This window comes from Passer domesticus, chromosome 18, assembly GCF_036417665.1.
Source record: "Passer domesticus isolate bPasDom1 chromosome 18, bPasDom1.hap1, whole genome shotgun sequence".
In the NCBI taxonomy this organism is placed as follows: Eukaryota; Metazoa; Chordata; class Aves; order Passeriformes; family Passeridae; genus Passer; species Passer domesticus.
The window spans coordinates 11,385,294-11,403,661 of record NC_087491.1 but is presented as its reverse complement, the minus strand read 5'-3'; the positions used below and the strand labels follow the sequence as shown (position 1 = coordinate 11,403,661).

General features: G+C 53.0%; 1 protein-coding gene across 12 annotated transcripts in view; it reads right to left on the bottom strand.

The window, feature by feature from the left end:
* DAB2IP (DAB2 interacting protein) overlaps positions 1-18,368 on the bottom strand; it is a 159,903-nt gene that overhangs the window by 35,616 nt on the left and 105,919 nt on the right. For 8 of the 12 annotated variants that reach the window (XM_064394028.1, XM_064394025.1, XM_064394027.1 and 5 more), the window contains one exon: positions 1,962-2,115. In XM_064394028.1, coding sequence (XP_064250098.1) covers positions 1,962-2,115 — 154 coding nt within the window. Of the gene's footprint in view, positions 1-1,961; positions 2,116-8,546; positions 8,652-8,862; positions 8,995-9,097; positions 9,380-10,320; positions 10,623-18,368 lie in introns of those variants that run through there. The other 4 variants (XM_064394031.1, XM_064394032.1, XM_064394034.1 and 1 more) reach the window with 4 other exon arrangements.

Genomic DNA, 18,368 nt, shown 5'->3' with positions numbered 1-18,368 from the left:
ATCTGCAGCCGTGTCAGATCCTCCTGGCCTGCTCCCCGAGGCAGGAGCTGTGTCAGGTGAGCACTGATGGCCAGCTGGGGATGGGAACAGCTCCCAGGCACTGTCCCTGCCCTGCCACCCCAGTGTGGCAGGAGGTGAAGGATTGAGCAAGGCTGGCACTGCCCAGCAGGAGCTTCACTTCCCAGCTCCACCAGCCCTGCCTGTTCCCAACACATCTCCCGAGGGAGCAGGTCCACAACAGCCTCAGGGGGCAGGGATTGGGCACCACCAACTGCAGCACCTTGCCCATCACTGCACAGAAGAGACCTCAGCTCCTGTGATCCTGGCAGGGCCTTCTCACCTGGCACTTCTGGGGCAGAGCTGCTTTTCCAGGACATGCCCTGCGCTCCTTTGTGTCCCTCAGTGGTCCCCGGGTGCTGGGGGCTGCAGTCAGTGCCTGGCCCCAGCTGGGGTCCCAGGAGATCTGTAACCTCATTCCAGTGCTGACCTCACTGCCAGCTTCTGGAGGCTCTCGGGAGACCCGAGAGCAAGGCACTGACACCCAGTGCCAGTCAGCTCTCACCTCGGTCCCTCCTGCTGGAGCTTGCTGGTGAGCAGCCACCACTGACAAATCAATGCTCCTGTTCTTTCCTGGCATTCTTCCTCTCCTCTGCAGGGTTTGCAGAACGGCAATTAACACGTTCTTTTTTTACAGTGTGACTTCTCTTTATCCAACTCACTTAACCCCAAATTTTCTTCCTCCTTCCAAGTGCGTGGCTTGTATAACTTCCCTCTCACTCAACTTTCTACAAGTTCTGTTCATATCGCTTCCTCTCCTCTTGTGGGCTGAACAGAATTGGTAAACAACTCTTATATTATGGATGTCACATCTATTTTCCATCTAGCTTCATTTTATCTTTCTTGAGTGGAATGTAATAGAGGACACATAATTTACAAAACTGTTCCCCTGCTGACCCATTGCACTTGCTCAATTCCACAAAGAATGAACAGCAACGCAAAATTTATACTTCAGCCAGCTACAGAGTTTGTGTTTGAGGCTGTATTTTTGTAAGACTGTTTTCATGTTACCCACTTATATTCTAAGAAATAGATCTTTTAACTCACTTATTTCAAAATGTGCTGATTTCAGTAAAGAAAAATATCTTTATCATTCCAGTCTGACTCCTCTTGAACACTGACATGTGTTCTCATCCAGCAGTGCCCATCCAAGGACAGCCTGCAGCCCCATCACCCCTACAGCACAATCCAAACACAGCTACACATTTATCTGCTTCTCTGTGCCCAAGCACAAACAGGTGTTACCTGCTCTTCACAGAAACACAAATATCCACTGCCTTATTACTGAAAGAAAACCATTTCCCAGTTCTGCACCCAGCCACTGCCATAAGCAATAGTACTTTGCCATCCACAATTCAGGACAAATGATTCCCAAGATATCCTGTACTGAATTATCCAGCTACAGCCTGGCTCGTACGTGCCCTACTCCCTCCTGCTAGCACAGACCTTACCACATGCCATAGCAGATGTCAAAGGAATCTGAAATGCTCACAGATTTTTCTATTTACCCAAACAAGGGAAGCTTCAGTTTTCTAGACAAAGTCCTCCACACTCCCACTGACAGCAGCAGGCTGGCTCTGTGACCACATGTAATGTCTCTGGGAACACTGAGCAGGGACTGGCACTTCCCAGTATCTGTATGAACATAAACTGTAGGGGCATAAACAAATTCATGTTCTGCTGATACACAGCCCTGAGCAGTGCAGCACCTGTGCCAGCACTCTGCTTTACAAGGAGCTCATTGCTCTGACTGTGTGCATATGATCCTCCTCGGAAAGATGGGAGCAATTTTGTGTCTATGAAATGGTCTCTGTGTAGCAATTGCGAGCAGCAATGTTTGTAACAGGCAGCCCCAGATGCCAGCCACACCTGGCTCCCAGAACAGCCCTGGGATGGCTCCTTACCTCAAAGCAGTAGTCTTGTCCCAGGATGCTGCTGTGGACTGGCTTGATGACCACTTCCTCCTCCATGCTGAGATCCAGAGCCTCCACAGCACTACTGGGACTGAGCAGGGACTCGTGGGAGCGCGATTCCTTCAGCCTCGGCATTAGATGGGATCTGCAGCAACAACAGCATGGGGTCAGGGGATGCTCTCCCTCCCTGAGAAACCCGACAGCAACACCTGCTAGCAACAACTGCACAATATCCTGGGATGAAATAATGTTCTGGCATGAAATAACCAAGGGCCCTGAAGAACAAGGCCTGCTACACTGTCCCATTTGTAATTTCTACTCTAAAGGTTCCTAACAGGCAGTATGAGCAGCAAAACAATTTTCCCAACTCCGATGCAGTCAGGAGTCAATTTTTTAGAGATTTGCACACCATGGGGTCTCTGAACAACTGAATCAAACGCTAAACAGCCACCACACCTGCTGAGGGAGACTTCCCAGGTGTGGGGTGCTCCTAAACGACAATTCCCAGGTGTGGGGTGCTCCTAAACGACAATTCCCAGGTGTGGGGTGCTCCTAAACGACAATTCCCAGGTGTGGGGTGCTCCTAAATGAGACTTCCCAGGTGTGGGGTGCTCCTAAATGAGAATTCCCAGGTGTGGGTGCTCCTAAACGACAATTCCCAGGTGTGGGGTGCTCCTAAATAAGAATTCCCAGGTGTGGGGTGCTCCTAAACGAGAATTCCCAGGTGTGGGGTGCTCCTAAAGGAGACTTCCCAGGTGTGGGTGCTCCTAAAGGACAATTCCCAGGTGTGGGGTGCTCCTAAATGAGAATTCCCAGGTGTGGGTGCTCCTAAACGACAATTCCCAGGTGTGGGTGCTGCTAAACGACAATTCCCAGGTGTGGGGTGCTCCTAAATGAGACTTCCCAGGTGTGGGGTGCTCCTAAACGACAATTCCCAGGTGTGGGGTGCTCCTAAACGAGAATTCCCAGGTGTGGGGTGCTCCTAAACGAGAATTCCCAGGTGTGGGGTGCTCCTAAACGACAATTCCCAGGTGTGGGGTGTAGCAGTGTGGGTGCATTGGAGGCCAGCTGGCTGCAGCACCTGGTGCTGAGCTCTGCTGGTGCCAGAAGCTCACCAGAACACTCACATCTGGATGTGCACCCTGTCACCAACAACCTTTGGGCTCCTGAGCTCTCTCTGATTGTCACACATCCCTGGGATGGGGACAGTTGGAAAATAAGGCTGTGATAGTCCTATTGATTGATTTAAATGCTCTGGAGTCCCACTGGCAGCATTTAGCAGCAGGGAGCCCACAGACAGTGAGCACAGCACCATTTTTGAGACAGCCAATACAATCAATGGTGCTGTAACTCTTAAAGCAAAACCAGAGAGCTCAAGGGAAAAAAAAAAAAAAAAAAAGATAGTTAAGTACTCCCAGGGAAAACACAGCAAACCCATGAAGTGGCAAGGGAGTGCAAAGGGAGCAGCTGCCTTCTCTATAGCATGCACCACGTCAGATGTTCCTGGGCCAGAGCTCCAGTCCTGGTAACTCTGACCTTTAAAACCTCTGGCAAGCACTTTGGGGGCTCCCAAAGAGACCAAGTGTCTACAAAGGGGTGTGGTGCCTTCTCCAAAGGCACGGGAGGACAGCAAGAAGGGCAGTTTGTGATATTCTCAGCATGCTCTTTCATGAGCCAAACAACAATGCTCCCAGTATACTCCCAGCTTGCTCTGATGTGTGCGCTGGGTTTTGTTGTTCTCCAGAATGAAGCTGACCAAAGCAGAGAGAAATGTCAACAGTGCATGCAAAATTCATCGCTTCCAGTGAATCACACACCAGGCTGGATCCAGAAAACAGCCCAAGGAGACTCTCAGATCAAGGGCAGCAGCAGATGAACAGGTGCTTCTCTAGATTTGCCATTAAGATTCAGGCCATGCATGAAGCCCCAGGTGATAACAGAACTGCCTGTGGCTGGTTCCTGCCTCAGCTGCTCCATGGACAGCTCTGGGTGCCAGTGCCACCTCCTCCCCAGGGCCACCCAGCCTGGGGACACGCTGCCCCAGGACACCCGAGGTGCTCCCAGGCACCAGCCAGGACCAGCTGTGGTGACACCAGTGAAACATCTGCACAACAGCCACCAGCACGGGTTTCAGAGGGGACAACCTGCAGCCCTGACAGCCCTGCTGGGTTGGCCCTGAGCTCCCAGCAAGGCTCTCCAGGCCATCAGCCATTCTCTCAGCTGCCCACTCACCCCACAGCTCTGTGGCGAGTAAATTGATCTTTAGGAACCCAGCACAGCCATTTCCCAGTACTTTGTGGCAATTTTACACTATTTTCAGAGAAAAGGGTCCCTATCCTTTTCCTCTGAATGATACTGGAAATGAACTCTAATACAGGCAGTCAGATCAAGTTACCTCTGGATGTTGAGTGCAGAACTAATATCCAGCAGCTCAGGAACTGACAGTACAGATTCTCACCCAGCCCAGATAAGCTCAGAATCAAGGCATTTCTGGTAAATCTTATTTCCATATTTTACAGATGAAATTAGAAAAGGAAAATAACCAAGCTGAGACTTGCATTCTTATGTACACAAATAAAAATACTGATAAAATAAACCACGACTCAGTACATCACTGAGTTGCATCGCCTCATGCTGGCCTAAGAATTTTTGTACAGAATTAAAACAAAACAAGTCTACTTTTCATTTAAAATTCCTGCAGCTGGATGGCCCCGGGTGGGAGTGCAGATGTGCTGTTTGAAGGATTACCAAGGGGGAGTTTCTCAGGACATACTATGCTCTCACCAGATTCAGCAAATGTGTGTTTACATCCCTCCACACTCTGCCTCTGGGAATCCGAAAATGAAGGGGACTATTTCAGGGAGGACATTTGTCAGGTCCTTGCCTCAGCAGGACCTGCTCCCACGATGTCTCTCCCTCCCTCCTGGCTGCTCGGATCCAGCCCAGGTCAGCAGCAGACACATTTCTCACCAGATGCTGCTCTGTGCAGGGGGAGCCTGCAGGTCTCAAACCAGCCCTAAAAACCCAGCATCTGTCTGTGTACCAAGGGCTAAGTGGGGAGATGTCATTAATTAGAGCTGCTGGAAATCTCAGCAGCAGGGATGAGGATCTCTGCCAGAGCAGCCCTGGCAGGGCAGGATGAGCAGAGCCCCCCTCCCAGGGCTCTGCCCCATCCCTGCTCCACTGCCCTGCCTTCAAAGGGCACACGGTGCTTTCACTTTAATCCCTGTCCCAGGGCAGAGAGCACTCGTGTCCCTCGGTGACATGGCACTGTGGCAGGAGCCCATTTACTGGAAAACATTTGCCAGGCCCTATGGCTGCTCCCACAGACTTCCCCTCACACCAGCAGGAAGGGAAAGGCCACAAGCTGCTCCCCTGAGCCTGAGAGCAGCACCCACAGTGACAGGGACAGCTGAGTCCCTGCAGACCTGTGCTGGCCATCAGCCCCCTGAACAGGCAAAGGGGCTGGAACACCATTGCTGACAGTGAACACACACACGTCCAAGATGACAGAGGTCCTTTGCTCACATCCTACCCTCCCTGTGAAGGTGCTGCCTGTGGGGCTGCCCAGTCTCTTGCTCCAGTAACTCGCTGCGTACTCCAGGTCCTGTCCCAGTTTACATCAGCTGATCCAATTCCAATCCTACACCTTTGTTTTAATATGCTGGGAACGGCCAGCTGCCCAGAGCCATCTCACAACAGGAACCCTCTTTCCAAACAGCACATTCAGTTCTTTTTGCCAAGGGCCTTTTTAAAATCCCTTTTTACTTGCCTAAAGTTCAGTTGAAATGAAGGGGGGAGGAAAAAATCTCATAAAAGACCACATTAGTTCTAAAGAGAAATAACATTACTGCTACCGGCACTGACCTGGCGAGTCCTGCGGAGCAGCAGCCAGTCTCTGGTTATTAAAGAAAGAGCTCTGCTGCCCGAGAGCAATCAGAGAGGATTGTTGTGCTAAATAATAAAAGTCATAAAACATTACTACGTGAAGGGATGTAACCCCTCTGCCTGTGCCCTCCACAGCCACTTGAGTGCCACCAAATCCAACCAGGACCATGCAGACTGCAGGGAAGATTTGCAAAAACAAGGATGGAGAGGCAATCCATCCTCTCCTCACCCAGCTCCAGGGCTGGGTTTGGAGCAATGGAGGCAGCAAACAGAGCTGCACTGAGGCAACTCTGTCAGTCCTCATTTCAGAGCCTCACCTGCCTGAAACCACCCGGCTGCTGCTCCTGTGGTTTTGTGATGAAAACGTTCCTGATTATTTCTGAGAGACAGAAACAAACAGAGAACCTGGTGGGTGGCTGCAAAGGGATGGAGCAGACACAGAACTTAACACTGAAACAAAGAGGGGGGAAATTGAAGAGTCTTTCTTAAATCTCCTACTGTTCTGCTCTGAGAACATGAGCAGATTGGGGAATTCTGAAGGAAGTCCAGGCCCTAAGCTGAAGAAGTCCCACTGGCAGCAGCTCAGAGCTGGCAGTGTGCATGCTTCCCCAGCGTCAGAAGGATTTGATCTCCCAAATTACGTTTGACTCTGTGACACTTCTCCTGGCCAGGAAAGATTCCCCGTGTGCAGCTTTGGAGGCTGACAGTTCTTTCCTGTGCCCAGCTGGGGCAGGTTCTCTAGGGCAGCCCTGACCCCCTCCAGGGGTCCTCCATGCCCAGGAGCAGCAGAACAGCCCGGCAGATCCACACGCAGCACAGACAGAATCTAAATCTGTCTCCAGCCCGGGGATTAGGGTTTGTTATGACTGAGAACAAAGTGCACAACTCCAGCAAATTGATTTGCAACATCAGATGGGAGAAGGATTTTAGCAGTCGCAGATGGGAGTAAATCACCCACCACGCTCTGCCAGCTGCACCCGGGAGCTGCCCTGTGCCACTGCCCCTCCTGAGCCTCGCTGCTGCCAGCTCACTCTGGAACTACACCCTGCAGGGCCCAGCCTGCTCTGATTTTCCTCCCACTCCTCCACAGCAGCTCTCCCCAGGGCCTGTGTGACCCCCCCGCCGGGGCCAACTTCCCACTGACCTCCCACCACTGCTGGGAGTTCTCATCCCTTCCTCCCCTGCGCCTCGTCCTGCTTCAATGTAACAAATAAATATGAAAGCGATGTTATGGGAATAACCACCACCAACAGCACACAAGAGAACTCGCAGGCTTCCAGAAGATGAAGAACGTTTTTTTTCCTGTAGAAGAGGACGTGGGGATGAAGTCTCAGCATGCAGCAGCACACCCTTCTCCATGTTCTGCTGCCCTGAGCTTTCTCCTGCCCTTCCCCTGATCTCTGCCTGGGAAACTCTGCTCAGCAGGCTCAGGATGGGAACCTGGCGTTACAGGTTGCCCTCACTAATGCAACACCTTCCCTGAGCAACACAAAGGACATGTAATTAAACTTATTAATGCCTGCCCTTGTTTTCAGACTGTTCTCAGTTTCAACTGGCAGCAGGATTAATTACATTCAAAAGGACTCTGTCAGCTCATACCAGATTCCAAACGCTGTTTTTGCCAGAGCAAACCTGAAGGATGATTTTAGCCTGTGACATTCACCTAAGCATGGGTATTTGTTTAACAACGGGCCACTGCAAAGTTTGTCAGGGGCAGCCTGCAAGCCCAGCACAGGACAACCAGCAAGGACACCCATGGCATTTGTGACGTGCAAGAGGAGAGGGCATCAGGAGCAGGATGATCAGAAATACACATTAATTTCAATCATCAAAAATGTTTTCAAGGAGCCTCTTTCCCATAAGCATAATGGCATCAACATGACACTTTCAACAGAAATGAACACATCAAAAAAACCCTTTTATCACATCAGCCTAAACCAGCCTAACAGTGCCAGGTCTGGGGACATCCGATGCAAAGAGCACTGACAGATCCAGCACTCCAGTCCGGAGCCCCAGTCACAGCACAGCCCTGGGAACAAGTCATTCCCGCAGCACCGGCCCCTGGAGCGAGCAGGGACCGCAGGGCCTCAGCGAACACCTGGGGCACGTCCGTGGCAGCAGAAGCAAAACCGGGACGCAGGGACCGAGGCAGAGCCCCCGCTCCCTGCCAGCACCCACGGGAGAGCTCCCGGGGTGCTCCCAGCTGCACCCAGAATCACCACCTTCCGCAGGGGGATAAGGGGTTTCATTTTTATCACCGAAATTTTGCGTAACATCAGGCTGGAGGCGGAATCTGGACAAGGCGGCAAAGGCGAGGCAGGATGTGTCCTCCTGGACCAAGCACACGGAAATGGAGCCGCAAGGCCCATCTCCACAGCGCGGCTGCCGAGCCCGGGCACGGATGATGAAACGCCGCCCAGGATGGAAACAAACCGCGGCCGCACGGAACGAGGGACGGAGCGCGGCCGCCCATCCCCGGTCGGGCCGGGCCGGGCCGGGCGGGAGCGGCTGTCAGCGCCGGAGCTCCCAGCGCGGCGGGCCCCGCGCCCCGGCCCCGCTGCGCGCCCGCCGCCCCCGGCCCGCCCGGCCCCGGCCGCGGTGCGGGAGCCGCCGCTCGGGGCGCGGGGCCGGGCGCGGAGTTGGCGCTGCCCGCGCACCCCGGGCACGGCCGCACGGCCCCGCACTCACCCGCAGGGCCCGGCCCCCGCCGCGCCGCCGCCGCGCCGCCGCCCCGCTCGGGCTGGGCCATGCCGCGCTCCCGCCGCCGCCACCGCGGGCGGGGACCCCCGGCCCCGCCGCCCCCGGCCCCCGCCCCGGGCCGGCCCCGCCGCTCCGCCCCGCCGCGGCCCCATTGGCTGCGCTGTAGCTGGGCAGAGCGCCCCGGGCCCGCCGCCCCCGGAGCGCGGGCTCGCCTTGGGGGGCAGCGGGTGCGCTTCGCTCTCCGCCGCCGCCCGGGGTATCCCCGAGCCGCCCCGCAGCGCCCCGCGGTCCCCGAGCCGCTCACCCCTCGTCTCATGCCGCCTCTCCCGCCCGTCGCCCTCATTCTGTTGCGATAAACCGGGGTACAGCGCAGCTCTCCGGGAGCCCGGGTCGTGCCAGGGCTGCTCCGGGCAGCGCTGGCCCCGCCGCGTCCCCGGGCCCGGCACCGGGAGGGGAGGGACGGCGCCGCCCGCCCGCCTGTCCCTGCCCTCGGCCGCGCTCCGCATTCCTTTCCCGTTTCGGAGAGCCGAGTCACTGACCTTTGCAGCAGCGCGATCCACAGCAGGGAGTAGCGCCTGCAGCAGCAGCCGCCGGCCCCTGCGTGAGCCATGGTCCGCACCCCGCGCCGAGCGCGCCCGCATCGGCGCCCCGTTCACCGGGGGGCTCCGGGCCGGGCTCCCCGGCGGGCTCCGGGGGCGCGGGGCTCGGGCCCGGGCGGCCTCACGGAACGCGGGGCCCGGGGCAGCAGGTGAGCGGCAAAGGAGATGTGAGGCAGCGGAGAGGAGACGGAAGGGCTGCGCGGCATGGTCCCACTGTCCCGACTGCCACCATCCTCAGCCAGCCCACGCCGACACGTTCCCAGAGCCAGACTGCTGCTGTCATCCTGGCGTATTCAAATGCCTCCATTACTCATCAAGAACAAAGTAGGACTATCTAGTAAATGAAAAACCACCACATGGCACTGTCCCCTGCCTCTTACTGATGGCTGCTTCCTCTTCCACTTTTCAAAGGCTGCTGTCCATGTCTGCAGCAAAGCACAAATCCAGCAGCTCACGCGAGGCAGCTCCGGATCAGCGGAGAAAGCCGAGACCTGGGCTGCAAACGCTGGTCAGCTTTGGAGGGGCAAACGCCAACAGCGATAAACATCCCCAGGTGACAGGAATAGTCGAGGTTCCCCCAGAGCACAGGAGAAGGAAGCAGGTCTCAGAGCGGGAGGTCACAGGAGCAGGTCCTGCCCGAGGCAGCAGGCACAAGTCTCGCCTCCTCCAGGGACACACAAGCCGGATTCCCAGACAGACCATTCCTCCAGCCAGCGCCAGCGTGCACGGCACCGACAAACCAGTCAAAATTCGCAGGTTCTCTGCCCAGTTCCAACACTAACTCTGCACAGCCTGCCCTACGTGCCTCCTCCTCAGCCAGAGAGGTGGCCATGACCCTCTCACTGCCAAAGCATCCAGAAAACGTGAAGCAGCATTATTACTGGGCTTGGCTAACAAGGAGCGTGGTCACCTAAGGCCAGAGGGGTCCCTTCTTCCTTCCAGAGCAAACTGGTCCCCAGTGTGACTGGGGACAATGGCACCAGCTCACCAGCCACGCTGGCAGCAGAACGCCCCAGTCTCTGCCTGCCCCACCTTCCCTCCTTAGTGGAGGACATGCAGACCCCCTTTCCCTTGAAGTCTGCAAACAGCGCTCTGGATTTAGCACATTTTGCCTCATTTTTGCCTCCCCCATTCCCCCCACCAGCAGTTTGAAGTTTTCTCACCCTTTGCTGGCAGATGCCATGCAGAGAGACAAGCTCGCTGTCCTTGATCTGCTTTTCAGGGCTTCTATAAAGTAGGGCACCAGCATCAACCCAGCGTCAGGTTTTTGATACATTGCTGGAGTAGCCAAAAATAATAACAGGCAGCTTCAGTCAATCTTCTCCTTCTCAAACCTGCAGCAGCAGCAGTACGAGGGTCCTTCGTGTGGCAGAGCAAAACTACAGTGCCTGCCAGCCTTGATGCCAGTCAGCAATCCAGGGCCATTCCCGCCTGCCAGCCAGGCTGCCCCGAGCCCCGCTCGTGGCTCCTCACACCGAGCTCTTGCCTTGTGGGGTCCCCTTCCCCAGAGCCATCCGTGTTTTGCTCTCTGTATTTCCTTCAGCAGCTTATCTCAGCGGCTGCTGCGAAATGCTAAGGTCAAGTTACAGTTTTACCAACCCTTTTATCTCCCTGGCAAGGCACGAAAACGCAGAAGCTGAACTTTGGAACGAGCCTTCGCACCTGCACTGGGTGGAGAGCGGGGCAGACCCAAGGCAGTGGGAGAGGGAGAGTTCAGGTTCTCCCTGCAGCCCAGCACTGAACAGTCTCTGTTGCACATTCAGACACTCTCCTGGGACGCTCTGGAAGGAGGTACTGAACCCACTGGCTCTGCTGGGAACTGTGGCAGCTCCAGCTGACATAAGGACCCTGCACAGCTCTGCTAGAGCTTCCAATGGCAGCAAAGACCAGCAGGACCCAGTGAAAGAGCTTGGTGTGCTGGGAACTGCCCAGTTGAAATCCCCCTGTCCCAAACCTGAAATTCCAGATGGTTGGTCTGTGCAGGACTGGGAAATGAGCCAGGCATCAAGGGATGAGGTAATGTTTGACCTTGTAGCCTGTGGGACTGTTGTGCTGCACATTGATTCTCCACACTCACCTCAGCAAATGATAACTGTGTTTTCCCAAAGTGACATGGGGAGTGTCACTGTGCCCCTGTCCCACTGGGATTGGGCTGGTGTCATAAAAACACAAACTTGTTGGGACGCAGATCTGGAATGCACAGGCCATTCCTTGCCCTCTCCCTCTCTGTGGTCTCTGGACTGAGCACCTGTGTGGCTCAGGAGATGCAGAAAGAAACTGAAACTCTGCAGACCAGGGCCTTGGGGACTGCTCTGTCCCCGTCCCCAGGGAGTGCCAGGCACTGAGGAGCCACATGCCACTGACTCAGTGTTCAAACACTGCTGCAGGGAGCATTTACTGCCACCGAGAAGAACTTGCACATCCAAGTCTCAGCTCATTTTGTCCAAGCCAGGGTTTATCCAGCTTCCTTCCAGCGAGCTCGTAGCTCACTCCTCTGTGCACAAGGAGTTGTTTCCCTGCAGCCAGCTGCTCCCTCTGTGCAGCAGGTGATACAGAGGTGCATGGCACAGCCAGAGCTGTGACTGCCCCTGCAGGGCTGGCACTGTCCCCAGGCACTGTGTGTGACCTCCACCCCACCCCTTCTCCACATTTACACCTCCTGTTCCTGACAGGATCCCAGCACCACCCACCCTGCTCACTGCTCAACAAATTGTGAAAGGAAAGCCACTGTGCCCAGTCAGGGCAGGTAGAGTATTTTTCCATGGGTTATTAGAGGAAGTTTTCCATTCCCAGTTATTATTTGTGTTATTTTTAGTGCCCTTTTCTTGGGTCACATTTTCTCCCTGATCCCAGCCAGGCTTGGCTGACTCTGTTTCCTTGGCTGGGCAGAGGAGGATGGTCACAGCTTTGCCTCCAGCCCTTTCCACACTCCAGCCATGTTTGCCTTTCAGAGCTATTAAACCCAGATATCTCTCACTTTTTATTGACTGTGAAGCCACTGCTTTGTGCTTTATGACCACGCTGTCTATCACTGGGAAACAAACAATTTCCTAAGAACCTCAAGGAGTTAGCAATGGAAGGGATTGTGATTACCCACATCTACTCCAAATTTACAGTTGAATTCAAATAGCCACTGATGTCATAAATGCACTTGTTTTCTGAAGTTTGAACAATCCCATATTCCAGCACAATTAACACTATGATACATGGGTTTGCATGGCTGTTACTGATTGCTGCTTCTCCACCTGCTGCCCTGACCCCCAAAGCTGAGCTGCAGTGATGGGGCAGAGTTGACTCGAGCACCCCAGAAAAATGAGGCACTGCTTCAACAGTGTTTATACTGAAAGAATATTTCACTCTGCCTCTCACAGCACCCACACAGTGCATCTGACTGGCCAATTTCTCTTTCTGCTTATAATTAGCTTCACTTTTCTGCTCTCCTGGATAAGCATTAGACTTTCCTCTAGGAATGTAATCCCAATCCACAGGAAACCTATCTTTATTGAGATGCCACTCATCTCTTCTGCAGGTTTTATTTAAAACAGAACATTGTTATTAGCAGCAGATTTTTCTAAACCTTTTTGTGAGGTCCCATTCCTGCAAACATCCACTATCATTCCGTGTGATTAGTCTCGCTTCAGAGACACCACTTAACATTCAACCACAATTTGAGCCAAGGCATTTGCAGGAGTCAAGTTTTGAATTTCAAATTGAAACTACAGAGGGGTACCAGTGGGGAATGACTTTGAGCCTGACAAACACAAATAGGTGTTTTAGCATCTAAACTACATTTTCCTGTGATTTGTCCTTCTGTCTAACCATACTGGCCTGTATAATGGCTTCAGTTTAATAGGGAAGAGCTGACTTTGGAGGCTGAATGATGTTCAACAAAATGATGTTCTTAAAAAGCAATATCCAAAGAATGCAAAATTTATAATCAGAATAAAGTTGGGAAAATATTCTTTTGCTGCTGCTGAACTTCCCTTAAAGAAGAAAAGCTCAAAGCATTTTAAAGTTTGTTTGTGGTTTTTTAATCCATAGCTGGCACCAGGACATAAAGCTAATTTCTTCCAATTGCTATTTGCCTTTTAGCCAGATAGGTTTTAGTGTCTTCTAGGGATGGATATAAAGCATATCATTCTCATGGGAGCCTTCTTTTCAGCTGGATGGGAGGTTCTTTTTCTACGGCCTTTTCTGGGAATGACCCCTTTGTTTCCCCCAGAGCAGAGTGAGGCACAGCTCTGCACCAAACCCAGGTCAGCCCAGGGACCTCGCTGGACCATCCTGACTCTCCTGGACCATTCCAGACTCCACGAGCAGGGATTAAACTTGGCACTACTGGGGTGCACTGCATCACTTCTCCAGCTCATTTTTTTAAGTGCAAGTATCATTATTGCATTCTCCATGCAATGCCAAGGGCTGCTACTTCCAGAGCTGATGTAAAAATTGTTATTAAAACTTACAAACTGTGAAAAACTCTTTAAAAAGTCCAAATCCTGGCACTGCCCTAAATTAAATTACAGCCAGGAGCTGCCAGGGTACCTGGATAAGCACAGAGCCAAGCGTGCATGCAGTCCTTATCCACAGCCCACACCTGCTGCTCCCTCCTGGAAGTTTCACTAATGAACACAGTGTACAGCCCAGAGGATTTCAGATAAGGGAAAGGTCAGGGTGAAGACTCAGGAGTGAAGAACAGATTGAGCGGGGTTCATAAATGAAAACCCCATTTTAAATCTAAAATTAATTTTTTCAATAAATTAGGGCAAGTGAGCTTTCCTCCAGCTCAGACAATGCAGCTTTCCCTGGATATGGACCACTGGCAGCAGGAGGAAGCACGTGTGCTCAGGAATCAATGCTAATACCCTCAAAAATTAATCTCTGAAAATTGCTTCAATGGAATAGAAACGATTTCATATAAATCTCTGTACAGCAAGAGCTGACAGAATATCACAGTGATACCTGGAGTAGGTACAGACTGAAAAAAACCAGGTTTTGTCTTTTCTCACACAGGGTTGGTGTGGATGCTCTGCCTTTGTGTGCCTCAGTTTCCCCGCTGCAGACACAGGCAGGGGTATCAGGGAGTCTGTGAGAGCTGCTGGGGTCTGCTAAGAGCCAGCTGGGGTTACCAGGGTGGAGGTGGCTTCCCAAGATGGAAACACTGCCCATGCCACTGGAGATGAGAGTCCTGGCTTGGCTTTCAGCAGGCAGCCAGGACTGCTGTCCCCAGGGAAGGGAGCTCTGCACTGGGAATGTGCCTGGGAATGGCAGTGTCTGTGCACCCTGCTACCTGCAGGACCACGGTGGCAACAAGCCTTGCAGATTAAATCAGCCCTCAGAAGAGCAGTGTCTCAGCCTGGCTGAATAATGCATTAATTAAAAGAAGACAATGAGCAGAGTGTCAGCTTTGCTGCTGGCAGTTCACCCGGGAGCTGCAGCCCCCCCTTGGCTCCACCTGCCCTGCTGAGCCTCCTGTTGCTCCTGCCCGAGCCCCCAGCCCACAGCTCAGCACAAATCCTGGCAAAGGGACCCAGAGCCTGGCTGCCAGCAAAAGGAGAAGGAGCTGCAGAGCCATTCCTGGAAATGCCAGCCAGTCAGACCCAGGAAATCATCCTGGCCTGAAACACTTTTAATGTTTTTCATGTGACATGGGGATTCCTGAATGAGTTCTCCCCATGAATATCTCCACCCTCATCTTCCAAACAAGGGAGCCAGAGGGGAGCTTGACCTAGAGCTTCCCCCTGTGGAAGGGAAGGGAGGCAGGAGGAGGGGCAGCTGTGAGCCCCAGTTAAGGAGCTGTACAGTACAAGCAACTTTCTTTTCTAGCCAAGCTATTTTAAAACAATCTAGTGAGACAGATGCAAAGCACTGACACAGATGCACTGAAACTGGTTTGATCCTTGCCTGAACAGGATTAACTGCCTCAGTTATTAACCAAATTAAACCCAGCTCATCATCATTGCAAAAATGACTTTATTTTACACTCACAGTTGTGCAGAATTTTTGTAGACAGAACCTGGAAGGATTTTCCTTTGTGATGGGTGTTCAGGGTCACCAGAGAGCTCCCCACAACCCAGCCTGGTCTCAGTTAACTCCCTGAGGTAACCTGTGCCTGTCTCACCTGCAATTTTTCTCCATTCTTAATGTCTAAACCTACATTTTAGGCCATTAGCCTGTACTGATCACAGGAAGAGTTAAAACTACTCAGACACACTAAGAGCCTGTGTTGATGTAAAGTAGATTGAGTTAAAATAAACAGAGTTGCACAGACACTTTCCTTTCTCCTGACTCCCAGTCCAGGCTCTGCCTTTTCCACTCACCACCACCGGCATTGCTTTGCAGTTCCCAGCTCTGCAGGGTTAAATCTGCAGGGCAGAGCCCAAAAATTCTTATTTTACTTTCTTCTATGAAAATGCAAAATGTTTGGATCTGGTTTAGATTTTGTTCTTGTATTTAATTTCTCAAAACACCGATTTCCACAAATATTTTCTCTTCCTCTGATGGAATATAAAACTGTCATCCAAGTGGGAAGAGCCAACAATCCCCTCGCCCTGCTGCCCATCCTCTGAACTGCTGCTATGCCCCTGCACCAAACCACTTTTCCTCATCCTGACAGATGCTAAGCTGAGGTCAAATCCCTGGGAATAGGCAGGGCCAGCGTATGTTCTCATCAACAAACTGCAATCTGCTGCTGAGCTGATGAGGCTGCCCTGGATTTACACCGTGCCTGGAACCATCTACAGCTCCGTGTGGAGCCACAGAACTTGCAGGTGCTGTGGCCAGCAAGGGGGGCAGAGGGGGAGCAGGGGTGCTGGCCTGGGTGGGCACAGCCCGGGAATGTCCCACCCCAGAGCCAGGAGGAGCGTGGCTCACCTCCTCCAGTGACAGGGGCTGCTCCTCCTGTCCTGCCTGGCTCCAGGAGAGGGCCTGGCTGCTTTATCTTCCATTCCAAACTGAAAGCACTGGGTGAGTTTCCAAAAGAGCAACTGTGCTCTAAACACAGTGAAAAAGCAAAGTCCACCCTGGTCTGAGCAGCCCCAGCTGCTCCCTGCTCCATCACAAACAGCAGCCCTGAGCCTCTGGTGTCACCATCCTGCACCAGCAGCATTAAAGCCTAAAATGGCTCCACGAACCAACTGGAGCTGCTTGAAAAGGACATTCTGTGTGGCCCTGGATTGTACACTCCTCTCCAGGACAGGACCCCCAGCCATGTCCTGATGTCCCTGTCACAGGGTGGGAGGCAGAGCAGGATTCAGCTGGGAGGACACAGGCACAGCTGAACGCCAGGGATGCACCTGAAGCTCTGAAACAATTCAGGTGGAAGGGGAGCTCATTTCAGCAAGATCTGTGCCACCTCCCCAGCCAGGAGCTGTCACTGCCCCACAGACAGGTGTCCCTGCCCCGGGCTGTACCCCAGAAGAGTGGGGTACCCTCACTGTGCCCCAGCCAGAGGCCACGTGGGGCTGCCAGGGGGGACCTCACCCAGTGCCACTCCTGTGGTGCTCCCCAGCAGCAGGTCTGCCCTTCCCTGCCCATTTGGTCCCAAGCCTGAGGCACAAAGCTGCATTTCCTTCTACCAGCCCGGTGTCCCTGCTCTGCCCTGCTGTGTTTGCAGCTCCATCCCCCAGCCCAGGCCAAGGCTGCCAGCTGCAGAGCCCAGACACACACAGAGCCACACAGGGGACTGGCAGTGGGCTCCTGGAGCTGGGCACACGTTCTGTGATTGACTCTGGAGCTGTGCCTGCCCTGCCAGGCTGGCTGTGCCCAGGAAAGCACCAGCCTGTCCATGCCAGGGACAGAGCCAGCTCCTGGGAGTGACCGACACGGCTGGGACCGAGCACTGCACAGCCTCCAGTCCTGCCTCACTCACAGGGCACAGCTCAGACTGCTGCGCTCACAGTGGCACAGGGACACGCCTGCCACAGGGCACACTGCTGAGAGATTAAAACAACTGCCAAGTGAGAAAAATGTTCCGTGATTTCATTTCCTTGGACACTTGAGAAAAGCACAAGTGATGAGGATCTGGCGGGCTGATGTGAGGAAAAAGCAGGAATCTTCCCTGGGAAGAGGGATGGGTTAAATGCTCTGTGCTCTCCAACCTACAGCTCTTGCAAAACCCAGATGCACCAGCAGCTGCCACACAGAATACAGAGAATTTGGGAAAAGCTGCCAAGTGCCTTGTCTGTTAAGTGCCTGCAACACTCACATCCATGCTACAAATGATAATAACTTAAGATTTTTAGCTTATGGATTTTTTTTTCCTTAGCTTTTAAGTGATTGGAGTTGAAGGAATGTGTTAGCCCAATCACTGGGCAAAAATCAGTTTCAGTTCTGGGAGCTGCAAGGATGCAGCAAAGACCTGAATATTATACCCAAGTCTGAACATTGTGGCTTGGAGAAGGCAATAAAAACCTCCCTGCATTAGGCTGATATGCAGTTCCTGAGTACAGTCTTGGCCTGCCTTTGACATGTGGCTTCCCTTATTCCATCCCTTAAACACTTTATTACTTTCTACACTTTAGGAAACAAAACAACTTTTGAATTCCTTTGCCTGTAGAAGTGTGAAAACAACTCCTTCCTAAATGCAGTGAGATCCCAAGTGGAGCCAGGAAGCCACTTGAGTTGTGCACCATAAACACTTCCACAATGTGAATTAATAAGTCTCTCTGAGGATCGGGAAGTGTGCCACATGCAGCATTTCTGAGTCCACAGCCCTTTTATCTAAGTTGTTTTTTCCTTTATCCTTGTCTCCCTCCATGACAGTTTGGAGATTTTTGGCATCCAAACTGCAGCCTGGCTTGTCAAGCTAAGCATCAACTGAACCTTTATATGTACGTGAGAAATGAGAATAGAGACAAAAATAGTTATTAAGTGTGCTTTTAGAATACTGAACAAGCAAAATGGCTGTGTGCCAGTAAAGGCAGGGTTTGGAGCAGTTCTGATCCACATCTGTTTGACAGTGGCCAGCACTGGCAGCTCCAGCAGAGCTGCTCCTGGGGCTGGATGGGAGATTGTCCCCTCTGCACGGTTCTGTCACCTGAGGACACTGAATTGGGGCAGGGACCACATCAGCAGGGCCAAGGGGCAGGTTTCACACTGCAGACTTGGTGCTGCTGCAGGGCCTGCACCGTGGAGGAGAGGAGGCTGCTCTGGAGCACATCCGTGGGGCAGAGCAGTCATGGTCCATGGGGACAGAGGGGAGAGTCCCCTCCCA